General features: G+C 34.8%; 1 protein-coding gene across 5 annotated transcripts in view; it reads right to left on the bottom strand.

Annotated features, from left to right (window-relative positions):
- Window positions 1-3,693: 3,693 nt before the first annotated feature.
- QSER1 (glutamine and serine rich 1) overlaps window positions 3,694-15,692 on the bottom strand; it is a 72,232-nt gene continuing 60,233 nt past the window's right edge. For all 5 annotated transcript variants that reach the window (XM_045808544.2, XM_045808547.2, XM_045808545.2 and 2 more), the window contains 5 exons: window positions 13,719-13,856; window positions 11,106-11,203; window positions 7,434-7,586; window positions 5,694-5,789; window positions 3,694-4,683 (listed from right to left, as the gene is read on the bottom strand). In XM_045808544.2, coding sequence (XP_045664500.2) covers window positions 4,543-4,683; window positions 5,694-5,789; window positions 7,434-7,586; window positions 11,106-11,203; window positions 13,719-13,856 — 626 coding nt within the window. In that variant the 3' untranslated portion in view covers window positions 3,694-4,542. The remainder of the gene's footprint in view (window positions 4,684-5,693; window positions 5,790-7,433; window positions 7,587-11,105; window positions 11,204-13,718; window positions 13,857-15,692) is intronic.

Here is a 15,692-nt window from a genome sequence, read left to right as displayed (position 1 = left end):
AAACAAAGAGAAGTATCCTCTTTCACATCTTCCTTGAGGTCAGGTTAAATAATTGATTTTAGAGAGCTTCTCTGAGATACAAAATTCATTTTAAAAAACACTGATAAAAAGAACCAGAAAGCAACAAGACATTAACAAAGCAGGGGGAAGTGCTATTATTTAGGTTTGCAATATGGATAATTTTAATAATGACTATTCATTTTGTAAGATATTTGAATGACTATTTTCTAAAATGAACACAATTTTAGCAACCAATGGAGAATAAAACAGTGATGTTACAGAATTTTAAAACTTTTTGATAGAGATCATTGATTAGATTTAGTCTTGAACAACATAAAATAAGTCAAAGAATGAAAAGTGTTTTTACAATCAAAACTAACTGGAGCACCTGGCTGGCTCAGTCAGTGGAGCGTGCAACTCTTGATCTCGGGTCGTGAGTTCGAGCCCCATGCTGGGCGTAGAGATTATTTTTATTATTTTTTTAAGATTTTATATGAGAGAGAGAGAGAGAGAGGAAGCAGGAGCAGGGGGAGAGGCAGAGGGAGAGGGAGAAGTAGACTCCCCACTGAGCAGGGAGCCTGATGAGGGGCTCCATCCCAGGACCCCAGGATCGGTGACCTGAGTGGAAGTCAGATGCTTAACCGACTGAGGCACCCAGGTGCCCCTAGAGATTACTTAAAAAAGAAAAAAAAAAAAAAACCTAATTAAAACACAGCAAATATGCTGAATATATATTTACTTGAAATACTTAATGTTTTTAGATAGCAATATGAAGGTAAAGGCAGGGCCGTCTGATTCTAGAAATTAAGGAATCAGGATAACTCGTTTTTACCTATTCAATAGCTTATATAGATTTGTTCCTAATAACTTTGTTTAGGACTTTACAACACGCTATGTGTTGTGAGAAGAATTTATAACATGATGATGTTTTTGGATAATAGAATACCTCAGTTTTCAGTTCTTAAAAAAAAAAAACCTCAAAACATTCTGATTTTGTTGTTTAAAAAATTGTTTTCATTTTAATGATCTGAGTTAGTAACAAACAAATATACAAAATTGTCTTTCACATTTCCATACATTGTATTATGGACCACTTAAAACTCTGGGCTACAAATGCAGGTTTCTTTGTATCCTTAACTTCAATTACTGTCACTTATAAATAAAGGTGATGTTTGAAAACATGCATTTGTGAACACAGATGCCAAAAGTTGTACATGTAAGTTAATGCACAACCAAAAGTGTGCATTGTTCATTTGTGCAGTTACGTGTCGAATGCAATCGACACAGGTAGAAGCAGTTGTCCTGGGACAGTTTACTCTATTTGAAAAGCATTTCTGAGAAGCAGATGGAACTACAGTTTAAAACAAAAACTGTATTCTACAAATACAGTAAAATTCACAACTTGCATATCTGAAGCAACTTTTGGGACCCAAAGCTAATTCAATAACCTTGCTGCTATGTTGGTTTTATGGGAATATCTTCAAAATCATAGACTGGAAAACAGCTGTTTCAACAAAAATAAATATATATATTAAAAGGAAAGTGAGACTTTAAAAAATGTGAGGAAAGCTCTGAAAACAATAATAAGGTATGAGTCATCTGTAATTGTCATTTTTAAGTTTTAGAAATTTAAAGAAATTTAGAAACGTAAAGGTAATCTGAACATTTTCTAAGCTGTTATAAATTAGGATTTTTCCACCTCACCAATGTTTTCTATTTGATAGTGTGAAAAAAAGCGGACGGTTTCTGGTTTCTGTTGTTAACTTACCATGATAATTCATAAGTCATGATAAATTTATGACTTCATTAGAAGATCAAATAAGTGGATACTGGGTTATCATGAAAATGGGAACAAGGAAGCTCCTTCTATACCCACTAATCTGAACTACAAATAAACACCAACACAGAATGATTTTTTATATTAAATTATTTCCAGGTATCTGGAAGGAGGAAAATCCAATCATTCTTAAAAATGTTTTCCTGAATGGTGGCAATATGTGCTTTACCTCTTTAAGTCTATCTACAACCTAAAATTATTTCTATATCATAAATTTCAAGCTCTCTGGCAGGAATGTGAATGCTAACCAGCTAGGTATTTATTCAACTTCCTACAAAGAAAGGACTCATGAATGGACATCATAATAAGAGTCCCACTTTTTGCTAAGGCCCGAGTTTGATGTCCTTGCCTATAATATATGATCAAATGAGAGAAGATGGTGCAAAACAACTGGGTCTCCTTTAGGCAGTTATCAAAGACTTGGCCTCTGATATGACAAAAACACTTGTTTCACTAAAATGAATACAACCGCCAACACTTTTCAGGGCAACTGCAGTTGAAAAGGAAATGGGTTATTTTCTATAGGAAACATACGATCAACTTGAAGGAAATGTCCCTGTTTTCCATGGGCCTTACAAAGGAGATGTGGCTAGTGATTTCAAACATGTACTTCAAGTGTTAGCTAAACTCATGACGGCTTTTAAAAATGTTTAACCATCAATGATTCAGGAAAGTAAGCTGGGGGAGTAAAGACATGTACGTATAACATTACATTAGGAGATGTAGTTATCTACTCTGCACTTTAGAAATGAAAGAAACCAATTCTGTCCAGAGTCAATAGCAGAAAGAAATATGGCTGCTTCCTACTCTTCTCCACTTAGCAAATCAATTCTATGATGCTCTCACTGCTGGTAAGTCTCATTTGAGTTAGGCAAAACAAATCTAATAGGTTACTTTTGTTTTCACAATAAACCGTTTAAACGGGTCTTCTAAAAAACGTTCAGAATCGGAAATTTTAACCATTGAGAGAAACTTCTATTATTACCTTGTCTAATGGCAGGTACAAAGATTGTTGGATTAAGGATTATTGCTTTTAATAGGATAACCACCAGAAATAAATATGTAAGCTTAACTCAGATACTCACTTTCTACCCAATGCTACAATGTTTTATTCTCAAATCAAGTCACATGTTATCTTTAATTTTTTTGCCAGTTTACCAAGGTTTTAGGTATAAGAAGTTGGCCTGTTCACTCAAAATCAAGACAACAGCAGTGTCCACATAAGCACCTCTTATTTGGGCATAGAGCAGGAACACTGCTTTCTTGATAGGACTTAAGGCACTAAATGGTGGTAAAAGAAACAAAAAGTATGATGATTAACAACTTCTTTAGAATCCTAAAAAAGGAGATCGTTTAGAAGGACACTAGTAAATCTTTTTCTCAAACAAATAAGGCATCCTGTTGGCAAACACGAATAAAACAAAAGGTCATGTTGAACCTAATACATTCACTGTCTCAGCTACACTACTTGAAACGCTAGCTATCAAACTAAAGAAAGCTACAATAGCACGTATGAAGGTTGGAAAGGCACCAAAAGGAGAGTTCTACCACTTCCAGTTCTAAGAGTTAGGTAAGCTGTGTTTAACACTGCATGTAGCCTAATTATAAAAGTATAAATTTTATTCTTCCAAATGGATAATGGTGGTTATTTTTGACTTTGGCAAATCGGTTAATCAAGTGTTAGTTTAGTAAGGAACTGATTTTCATGAATTAGAAAATGACTGCAGTGTCTAACACAACTCCATTTATAAAGCTACACTAATTCTAGTATTGAATGCATATTCTGGATAACACTGAAGCAGATCCGTATAAACAAAAATGGTTACCTCAAGATAGAATTCACAATAGAAATTCAATATATAACTAAATAAGATTTACTGAAAATAATGAAAAGTGTAGTACAGATACATCAAACATAATTATAACCACATTTTCCTTGTGAAAAATACAACTATTAGTGAAATAAAATGTACAATTGAAAATTTTTCCAAAGGAAAAAACAGTATAAAGGAAAATACTTTTCTTTGAGATAGGGAAAATAGTATGTCATTGTTTTTTCATTACAATATAATTTGACACAAAAAAGCAGTCCTAGAATTGCACCAATTCCACATCCAGTTTCCTGAACATGTTAAGAGTAAAAGGAGTTCGTAAAGCAGAATGTAGTTTCTGAATTTCATATTTTAAATTGAGGATATTCTCATACAAAATGTCACATCACACCAGATCTGTTTACAGAATGTACAACACTTTCCATTTTGTGGCCAGACACGAATATAAACACAGGCGTTTGGTGCCACCTCTCTTTCCTTCTGGTGTTTAGTCGGAGTCAGGAAAAAAAATAATCAAGTTACTTAAGTGTTATCTCTCTAGCAATAAAGAAAAATTATATTTAGTGCATGCTTCATCATTTGTCAAAAAACATTTCTGAAAATAAAACTCAGTTACCCAATGGTTTACAAAATAGAAAAATCATTCATTAGGATAAAAATGTGGTGGGATTTTAGGTCCATTTCCAAAGGACTGACTTCCTTGGCAGCACCACTGTCCTTTAGCAGAGGTCATCATGTAAGTTCTGTGATCAAAGCAGGTGTGCCCGCAGGAGACCACTTCCTGATATTCACTTATCTGAGGCCCTACACCCCCTGTGACCACCCGCCTCCGCCAGTTCATTAGTGCTGTAACATAGAACTGTCGTGGAAATGTTAGGAACACTTCTGCTGTACATGATTTAGAAGTTCTCCGAATTTTTCAAATAGGTCTTCCACCCATTTTACATTTTTCATACAAAGTTGAACAATTTCTTCCTGTCCTAAGTCTTCATTTCTTTTCTGCACAGAAGAAATCTAAAATAAAGAGAATTATCACATTAGCTTATACTTAGCACTTTGTTAGCTCCTCGTGAGGGTTTACCGTTTCTATATCTTGAATGAAAAGGATTTTATGAATACCACCTACAAATACTAATTAAAAAAAATTCCATCCATGGAGAATGATTATTTCATATAAATTTGGGTGAAGCCTAACCCTATCATTTTTAGCTCCGTGAGGGCAAAGAGGAAGGCTAGAAAAAAAATGGCTCAAAGCTTCTGAATTCCTTCCAATTGTGTTAAAAGGTAAGTGACAAATTTTGGGGTCAATTCTGCATTTCAGAGCATTGTAAAAATAGTCATCATATTTTGCGTGACCATATTTATTTTCTCCTTTGCTAGAGGCTAGATTTATGAACACCTTTCCACCGCTTATCATCAAATACATAAGTATAGCCTCAATCCAACTTACCTGTTAGTTAAAAAACTGGTAGTACTGATCAAAAAAGATAGTCTACAGCCATTTAAGCTTTGAGGAAATTGATCATTATATCCCACACGAAGTGGTATTATTGTATTATATACAACTTCTGAGCAACTTGAATTATAATACTTAAAAGTTACAATTAAATTTTAACTATCATTTCTTCCTGCCAACGCACAAAAATCCCTTTCTCAGCAATTAAGTGGGATAAGGCCATTCTAGTGATAAGGAAGACGGCAGGGTATCAAAACAGTGACTGAAGTGAATTAAAGCAGGATCATTATGTATTATGAGGGAAGAAAATGAAATAAAGTACCATTTATTATGGCAATGTAAAGCAAGCATAACAGCTTAAAAACATTACCACTTACAGCTCCTGTAAGAACCTCAGATTAGTATGAGCACAACACATAAGAGAGATTCAGAATAACATTCTTTATAAGACAATGCAGACACATGTATTTTTTAACAATTCTCTTTAAGACATTAAAAAAGACTCCAGCTATAGTCTCCTTAAAGTTCAGAAAAACATTTCTTTTTTAAATAAATGAAAAAAAATTACCTCATCTTTACATATCAGATAAACATGATATTTATAATGATGGAGTGAATGATACAAAGAATACAGCTGTATTTTCTCTGGATCAACAGCAAACTCCTATAAAAAGAGAAGAGTTTATAGGCATATTTATTTCACAGAATGTTTGAGCTATAAATACTTTTACAAAAATACTAGACCAAAAGTGTCAACGGGAATGTTAAAAATAAATGACTAATATGGCTAGATATAGGCTTAAATATGGACAAGAGGCTTATTCAAAAATAAGAATTTAAACTGTATTTTAGACTCTTCATTGTTTTCTGAATATAAACACACAGTATTCCAAAAAAAATTTAAGCAGAAAAATTTAAACAGTAAACACGTAAGATGACTTATAAAGTAAAAGAATCTGTATAATCTCTTGCTTCAGAGATAAACAAGGTTAAAAGCATGGTATATATTCTTCCATAGTTTCTCATGTATAACATATATTAATGACACAAATTCTGTAATGGGAAGGCAATCCTACTACACATATTGTATTGCAACTTTATGTGTCATAACTTGTTTCTAACCTAACTAAAACTTGCATATCTTTCTATTTATTAAATATAAACCCCAACCATTATAAATTATATAAGGGCAGGGAATTTTGATCGTTTTTCACAGTTCTATTCCTAGTACTTAAAATGGTATTTGGCACACAATAGGCACTCAAAAAATTTTATTGAAAGAATGAATGAGTCTCTTTTTTAAAAGTACACAGTATTACATTATCTGGATGGCTCTTCATTTATCCAGTTTCCCACTGGTGATGCATAACTGGATAGTTTTTACAATTGCACAATGAGCAAAAGCATACGTTTTTATGCTTTTGTGAAATGTGTTTCTACAGAATATATTTTTGTTGTGAAATAGATACGTTGTTAAACTGATTTCTTTTTTTTTTTTTTTAAGATTTTATTTATTTATTCGACAGAGATAGAGACAGCCAGCGAGAGAGGGAACACAAGCAGGGGGAGTGGGAGAGGAAGAAGCAGGCTCCCAGCGGAGGAGCCTGATGTGGGGCTCGATGCCAGAACGCTGGGATCACGCCCTGAGCCAAAGGCAGACACTTAACGACGGCGCCACCCCGGCGCCCCACTAAACTGATTTCTAAAAAGGCAGTAATTTTACAGACACGGAATACTGAATCTTGTGGAATATGTGCACACTCACTTATCTGTACGCATTTGTATCTAATGACAAAAAATATAGAAAATATAAATACAGGCATCAGGTAATTCCTTGTCTATTCAACTATTTTAAAAATCTGCAAGCACTGGGTACCGGGGTCGCTCAGTCGGTTAAGCGTCTGCCTTTGGCTCAGGTCATGACGCAAGGCTCCTGGGATCCAGCCCTGGAGCCCTGCCTCCGGCTCCCTGCTCTGCAGGGAGTCTGCTTTTCCCTCTGCCCCTCCTCCCACTCGTTCTCTCAATCTCTCTCAAATAAAATAAACAAAATCTTAAAAAAGAAAAAAACCCTGCAAGCACTAACTACATGCAGATACTGCGCAGGACAATGGAGAAAAACAAGGTAAGATGGAGTCTCTGTTCCTTGAGCTGGAGCTGCTCATTCCCACCTGAAAAGACTTCACAGATAATAACAATAGAGGAAAGTATTTGCTTGTTTCAATATTTTAAAGAGGAATTATATTAACTAGAAAAGGTATAATTATATTAATTAGAAAAGATATAATCGTATCAATCCATGCATACTTACTTGTGCAGATTTGGTAGTTGTTTTAGAAGTCCTTAGAGTTTTCTTATTATAAGTTTTCCCATTCATTTTGATTTTAGAAATAGCAGAACCCCCACTTTTTGCTTTAGAGTCTCGAGTAATTATTGTTAGTTCGGGAAAGCTTTCCAAAGCATTCTTTAAAATAAAGCAAAAATAACTGACATCAGAAGAAAACTAATCCAAACTACTTCCAGCTATTCAAAACTTATTTTAAAAAATACAGAACTATATACATACATTTATATATGGTACACACATGTATATAGGTGGGGTGTGGTAAATATACACAATATAGAAATACACGTGGGTATTAAACAGAGCCACAAATTCTTTGTACCTCCTCCATCAAGACGTGGAATCTATTTCCTCATCCCTCGAATCTGGGTGAACTTTACCCTATGACCTGCTTTATGCCAAGGGCACATGGCACATTAGGGACTCCGTAACAAGCCAGGGAGCTCTAGAAATGCCTCTCTGCGGCTTTTAGGAGAGAGTAGGAGAAAGAGAGACGTGGGTTTCTTCCAAGCTCTACCAATTCAACCACTGTCAACACCCTGACTCTGGGCCAAGCCCTGCTATAAAGATGCATCGATCCCAGATGAACGGGATCTCTCCCTGATGAGAACAGTGAGAACAAGGGGCATTACAATACTTCTCTGGCTTCACCACTTCTCTGCGTCTTTTGACCTCAGTTGTATGAAGAGTCTAACAGACTTTGATGCATTTTCTGGCCACAATGACACAGTAGTTACTCACTGGTAACTTAGTGGCCATGTGGCCAAATCAATTCTAGTCCACTCTTTAAAAGTCTCTGGCATGTTTTGCCCTTATCTATTTGGCAAATCATCTGGACATGAAAAACTACAAAAAATAACTCAATGATATTTGTAGCTAAATTTAACCAGTTTAAGTACTGTTTTGAGGGGCACCCAGCTGGCGCAGTGGGGCACTGAGTTTACTTAAAAAAAAAAATGTTGTTTTAAAAGATTAAACTGAGTTACCACTATCATTTACTATTTTGACACTAAAAGGGTTCAAGTGCTCCCATTATATTTATTATTCAGAACGAAGTTCCCATTCGATAAGCTACACCATTTTATAAACAGTTACAACCTTCAGGGCCAACTCTCTTCCAGACTCGGAGTCCCCAAGCACCTTTTGTGACAAGATGCTAAAGATGATTGGAAGCACACGGATTTCAGAGAAAAACAGAACATGATTAACTTCAAAAGGCTTTAGGATTCCTAAAGTTATTGAGTTCACCATATGTAATGATGTTAATTATTTCTAAAGAACAGAAAATCTTTTAATTTTTATAATCTATTTGTAATACTTTACTATTTGAAAATTATATTGTAGTACTATGTATGTATTTTGGCTTTGAAATGTTAATTCCTATAAATGAAAATAATCAAAATTAACAACTGTAATTTCAAAATTAGAAATTTTGTGCTTTTTTCTTTGAAAATAAGAATATGAAAACTAATTTTTCAGTTGTTCGTCATAAACTATTGCATGAGCCTTAAATAGCTACTGAATCTATTAAGTTCCAAGTGGTGGCCTTATTTTAATACAAGTTATTAGAGAACTGGTTTAACTATCCTAAATGGTTAGCCAGTGGGTGTCTGGCTGGCTTAGTCAGTGGAGCATGTGATTCTTGACCTTGGGGTTGTAAATTTGAGCCCCATGTTGGGTGTAGAGATTATTTAAAAAAAAAAATAGAATCTTTAAAAATAGAATGGGTAGCCAAAACTGGTCATTTTTAAGATTTAGTAAATTTTTAGAAAACACCCACATAACAGCATTCTCTTCTCTGCAGAAAATACTGGACTAGGAGTCAGTAGACCAGATTCTTAATACTAGGTTTTATACTACCTTTTGACTTTTTTTTCTCTGCAAGTGAATGTCAGTAGAGAATACAGGACAATTAGTAGGTTGTGTCATTTAACTTTTTTTTTTTTTTAAAGTAAATTCTGCACCCAATGCGGGGCTCAAACTTACAACCCCAAATCAAGAGTCACATGCTCTGTTTGCTGAGCCAGCCAGGCACCTCTGGTGTCTTTTAACTTTGAACTCAACCTCAGAGCTTTAATTTTCACCTAGCTAAAATGAGTCAATTTTTACTTTTATGTGTTCAGATAAAATAGGGATGTGAAAAAGCTATACAAATTACCCAAATGAGTTGAAAACTTATATCCACACAAAAACCTGCACACAAATGTTTATATAGTAGCTTTATTGATAACTGCCAAGATTAGGAAGCAACCAGTATGTCCTTCAGTAAATGAATAGATATACTGGTATTATTCGGACAATGGAATATTATTCACCGGTAAAAAGAAATGAGCTCTTAAGCCATAAAAAGACATGGTAGAAAAATTCTTTTTTTTTTAAACGAGTGATTTTTTCGATCTTTTTTATTTTTAAAAGTAAGCTCTATGCCCAACGTGGGGCTTGAACTCAAAACCCTGAGATCAAGAGTCATAGGCTCTACCTTTTGAGTCAGCCAGATGCCACAGAACCTTAAATTCTTATTAGTATGTGAAAGAGGCCAATCTGAAAAAGCTACATATGGTACAGTTTTCAACTATAGGACATTCTGGAAAAGGTAAAACTACAGAGACAGTAAAAAGATCAGTGGTTGCCAGAGGTAAGGTGGGGAAGGAGGGAGGGATGAATAGAGTGCAGCGGATTTTCAGGGAGTGAAACTACTGTATGACACTTTAATAGTAGGTAACATGTCATTATACTTTTCTCCAAACCAACAGAAGGTACACCACGAGTGAGCCACGCAAACTATGGACTTCAGGTTAGAAAGACGTGTCAATGTAGGTTCATCAATTATGACAAATGCACCACTCTGGTGGGACATGTCGATAATGGGGAAGTTGTTCATGTGTGGTAGATGGGAACTTTCTGCACTTCCTAATCAATTTTGTTGTGAAACTAAAACTGCTATAAAAATAAAGTCTCTTGATAAAAATAAAGAGCTATACAAATGCATAAAAAAACTTCTCCCAAGGTAGATATGACCAAATGATTCTAAATGTTGTATTTTATAATTTCAATAAGAAAAGCTGGAAATTTTTTGACTACAAAGTAGCTTCTGTGATAGATTTTGTGTTTAGATTAGCTTTTTGTTGTTCCATATTTCTGATAACACCAAAACCAATTTAGAGTTCCCAGATACATTAACGGATATAACTACATGTATCTGCCATTATGTTAAGACCAGTTTTTCCTCAGATACTGAGTAAATCAGGCATGTGAGGGAAGTTCAGTAACTATGCTTAGGAAAAGCCAATTCTAATCATAGATGAAATATGAAAATTTTGAAAAGATTTAAAAGAAAAATGACTGAAATTTGGCAGTTTAAAGGAAGTACTTTTGAAAACATTTGGAAATTATGTAGAAGGAATTCTAGATGAATGTAAAAGCCTAAAAAATGAATTTAAGCAGGGAAAAGCAAATGATTAACACTAAGAATGGGCTTAATAAAAAGACAAGCTAAACAGATTCATAATGAATAAAAATCAAATTTTCATTGGGTGAAAAATTGTATAAAACTGAGACTGACTTTCATAAGTTTCCTGCCTATTACACTCAAGACTATGATCACCAGTGAGTTGCTAATAAATCATCCGAAGGAAATACCTTGAACGACTGATCCAAATGAAGGTTTAAGAGAAGTCTCTTTCGGTTATCATTCAGCATGCTGTCTATTTTTTTCATATGAGGCAAAAGTAGCTCATCTAAAACAAAATAAAAATTGATTTTAATAGGATAAACTATCAACACAAACACGTGTTAAAAATCCAACTTTTCCTCAAAGTTAAGACATTAAATTCATTGGCGTATATAAATATTACTTTTAATATAGTGGACACGTAGCTTTCTGAACAAAAACTAACTTGAAAAATAGGTCTGCAATAGCCAAGCGAGAAAGCAGCAGCATAGCAGGGGGACAGGATCAGAAGTCCTGGGTTTAAACCTGTATCTGCCATTAGAATTGACTGATGACAGATAAGTGACCAGGAAGCAAAATGCTTAATTTCTCTAGACCTCATTTATCATCCAAACAATAATTGTATTACAAGATATAGATTTATCTGACATTATAAAATTCTATAAAATACCAAATATAGATATATAAATATATATTTTAGATTTTATTTATTTATTTATTTGACAGAGAGAGAGAGCGAGTGCACAAGCAGGGGGAACAGCAGAGGGAGAGAGAGAAGCAGACTCTCCGCTGAACAGGGAGCCTATGAGGGGCTTGATCCCAGGACACTGGGATCGTGACCTGAGCCGAAGGCAGATGCTTAACGACTGAGCCATCCAGGTGCCGCCCCAAGTATGACATTCTTAATTTAACTGTAGTTTGGGCCAAAGAAAAAGTAAGGGAAGAAAAACTATCAAAATCCAGTTTCAAAAACACAAGAGACAAACAGTTATTCCAGAAAAGGGGAGAGTAAAAGTATGATAAAGATGCCTAACTAAAACCGTTCACTTCCTTTCTCTAAAGAAGCTTTAGAAAAACTTTAAGCTCCTTTAAGAAAAGCACTTTCATCAGACTATTAATTAGTTTTGGTGCTGTATTAAATATTTTAGGTTACTAGATTATTTTTTAATTTATCAGCATAATAATATATTTCATAACACTAATCACCTTTAGTAAACGTTTCTGAAAATGTATATATAATCCTCAGAATCTGGCTACTAATTTCGTAGCTGAATGAAATGACTCTTTATATTTGGAATACAACCACAGCACAGCGACCAGCAAAAGAACACGCCTTCTTATTGAAGAAAAAGTCCTTTAGCGAGGAATGCATTCTAAGGTCACTATAACACACCTTGACAGTTTTATCTTTCTAGTAGTGATTAAATCTTTTCAAAAATGTTAAGAATTAACATTTCACAAAACAAAGTTTTAAACATTTGTGGATTATTTTTAAAACAGAACAAGTAATGTCTTTCCCCCTTATAGCAAATGGAGAAAAATCATAAAATAATGATAAGCATCAGGAAAAAAAATCAATTAAAATCTAACTACCCAGAAACGACCAGTACTAAGAAATATATATTCTACGAACCAAGGAGATTTGATTGAGTGAAAAAAACATATAATGGCAAAAATGCCGAGCTAGGGAATTAACTATTGGGTTTTAATTGTGGTTATTCTACCAGTAACTTGTTCTATAACTCTATGAAATACATTTAATCCCTTTGAGCCTTAATCTACAAAATAAATGTTTTAGACTAGGTAATCTCTACATCTCTTCCAGCTCTGCATGATTCTAAAATGACAGATGTACAGATTACTATCTCTGATTACGGTAAAAAAAAAAATGACGGACCAGAAATTAGCCCTTGGATTTTAATCCTTTCTCGGCTACTTGGAAATTGTGGGCTATTAAGCAGGTTGCTTAACTTCTGTGGACCTCACTGTCCTCATCTACAACATGGCTGTCTGAACTGTTTTGGGATTAAAACAGAACGGTGTATATCACAGTGTACGGAAGTAAAATATGCATTATCAGGCACTGCTGTTGAAGTATATTGTTAGTGATTTTTCTTTATTACTATCTTTGATTGCACATGTATACAATTCATTTCGATAGAAGGTAATGGAAACTGTCTCATTAATCCTTTTGCTCCTTTTTTTTAGTTGTCCTTGGAGAATGCCATAGTAGCTGAGGGGTAAATATTAGTGAGCAACATTAAATGAATGAATCACCAGTTTATTTCAGATATTAATTTCATCTCTATTTTACTGTAAGAAAAAGTTACTAAAGGAAGAGTATAAAGGACTAATATTAATGAATATAACACAATGCATGCATTGTTTTACTATTGATTGGTTAGAAAATAATTATTCTGTGATGTATCTTTTATTAGACACAAATATATGATTTTAATCTTTATGCCACTATTATCCAGTTCATCTTTCCAATTATTAGAAAGCAGAATCTATTGACATCTGGACCTTGCATGTAATACAGACACTTAGTGAAGACTTGTGGGTAGTTACATAATTTTTCCATGAGTAGAAATCAATAAAAATACATTCAATATAAAGTTGTTCAAGTACTGACAATTCAAGAATTATAGGACTACTTTATAGAATCAATATCATGGATTTGTGAACTGACAATGTACGGATATCTGTAACAAAATCCATATATTAAACACGTAACTAACAGCCAAGAATAAAGAAGATCCATGAAGCACCACCAAGAAGTACTACTTAGCAGACTGTACCATTGCTCTTCTCTAAGGCTTGCATTGTGTCAGGGTCCAAAGCAATGCTAACAAGCAGTTCCATGTAGCTCTTAAAGGTTTCCTTCATCGCTCTTGTGTTCAAAAAACGAGTGACAAAGGGAGCTGGAGGATCGAATTCTGGGAGAGTAAAAAGACGAAATATTAAATATCCTTCCTAATAACTTTAAAAACACTTTTATTTATAACAAGAGTTTTATAAGCAGAAAAAAGGCTGTAGATAAAATTTCTTCAAATTCAAGTTTTGCCCATTTGGCTTTGAAAAACATCCCGGGTTAGAGAGTCTCAAAGCTGGTTTGTACATCGCAATCACTAGAGAGCTTTTAAAACAAAACAAAACAAAACAAAGAACCCAGACTGCTGGACTTATTAAAACAAAATCTTTTGGGGGGGGGGGGCGTAGGTGGTAGGTGGGTAGGGGGCGGTACCAGTAGTAATGAAGCTCAAATATCATACTTCTAAAGGTTCCCAGGTGACTCTGAAGCCCAGTTCCAGCCCAGCATTTGTAAACGTCAGCCCCACAGGAACCGGTTTCTTCTCCCCTGGCCCCACTGCAGACATCTGCCACCAGCTTGTGCTACTCCAGCACTGATGGGTTCCCCAGATTAAAGAAACCATAAGACACCTAACATGTAAGTTAACATGCAGCCATCTCCTCTTCACTTCTACACTTACATTATGTAAAATTCTGGTCTAGAGCCAAGGCTTGTAAGAAATTTATAAAAAAAATATAAAACAGCACATGCAGAGAGAAAATTTCACTGAAATTCAATGGCAAAAACTCTAAGATTAGAAATTCCTCAATTTTTACTTTTCTCATTCAAATACATAACTTGCTAAAGAAAAAAAATCAAAAAACAAAAAAAAAAAACCCCACAGGTCCAAAATGGTGTCACTTAGGTTAAGGCCCAAAGTCAGTAAACAACCAAGACTTCCTAACACCTAACCGAACTGTAGCTTCAAGCCCCCGGAAATGTAACCTTTAACCCATCAATGTGGGAATTTCCCGGTCAGCACTAGCAAATTTACCGATAGACCCCTTTCATTCCACCTTAGGAGGGTGGCCTTGCCTAAAACAATGGATTCTTTGCTAATAATTTAATTTTTTCCACTCTCTCTCTACCTTTAAAAACCCTTCCTCTTCTGTAGTCTTTTTGAGCTCCCCTCTACTTGCTAGATGGGATGCTGCCTGATTCATGAATCGAAAAATAAAGCCAATTAATCTTTAAAATTTACTTGGCTGCATTTTTTGTTATTAACAATTATCATAGCCTTTAATCGCAGCTCTTAAAGTATGGTCCAAGGACCTTCTGGGGTTTCCCCCAAGATCCTTTTTCTGATTTCAAAATTGTTTTCATAAAAGTATTAAATGTTATATATCTTTTTCACTCTGTTTGCATTTATAAAAATGATGGGTAAAACTGCTGGTGCCTCAGCATACATCAGGGCAGTGACACCAAATCGTACTAGCAGCCATATACTTTGCCATCGCACTGCCATTCACTGTAAGAGGGGGAAAAGCCAGTTTCACTTAAAAATAGTCCTTGGGGCGCCTGGCTGGCTCATTTGGTGGAGCATGCAACTCTTGAGGTTGAGATTGTGAGTTTGAGCCCCATGTTGGGTAGAGATCACTTAATAAAAAAAGTTAAAAAATTAAAAAAAAAAAGAATAGTCCTTGGCGAAGCAGTAAAAATTATTATTTGTATTTACTATTGAGTAAATGTCTTAATATTCTGTGTGATAAAATGAGGGCTACACAGCACTTCTGTCATGAATTATGATGGTTATCTCTAGGAAGAGTTTCTATGCAACTGTTTGGGTTACAAGATGAACTAGCCACTTTTCTCCCCCTCCGACACCATTTTCACTTGAAAGGATGATTGACATACACACTATGCCCATTCAGACTTGCGTATTTGGCAGACTTGGTATTCTTAAAAATTAATGAAGTGAACT

Source organism: Ursus americanus, chromosome 24, assembly GCF_024610735.1.
Source record: "Ursus americanus isolate L20-20 chromosome 24, mUrsAme1.1.p, whole genome shotgun sequence".
NCBI classification, from domain to species: Eukaryota; Metazoa; Chordata; class Mammalia; order Carnivora; family Ursidae; genus Ursus; species Ursus americanus.
The sequence above is the reverse complement of the archived record's forward strand: the minus strand, read 5'-3'. Positions and strand labels throughout refer to the sequence as shown.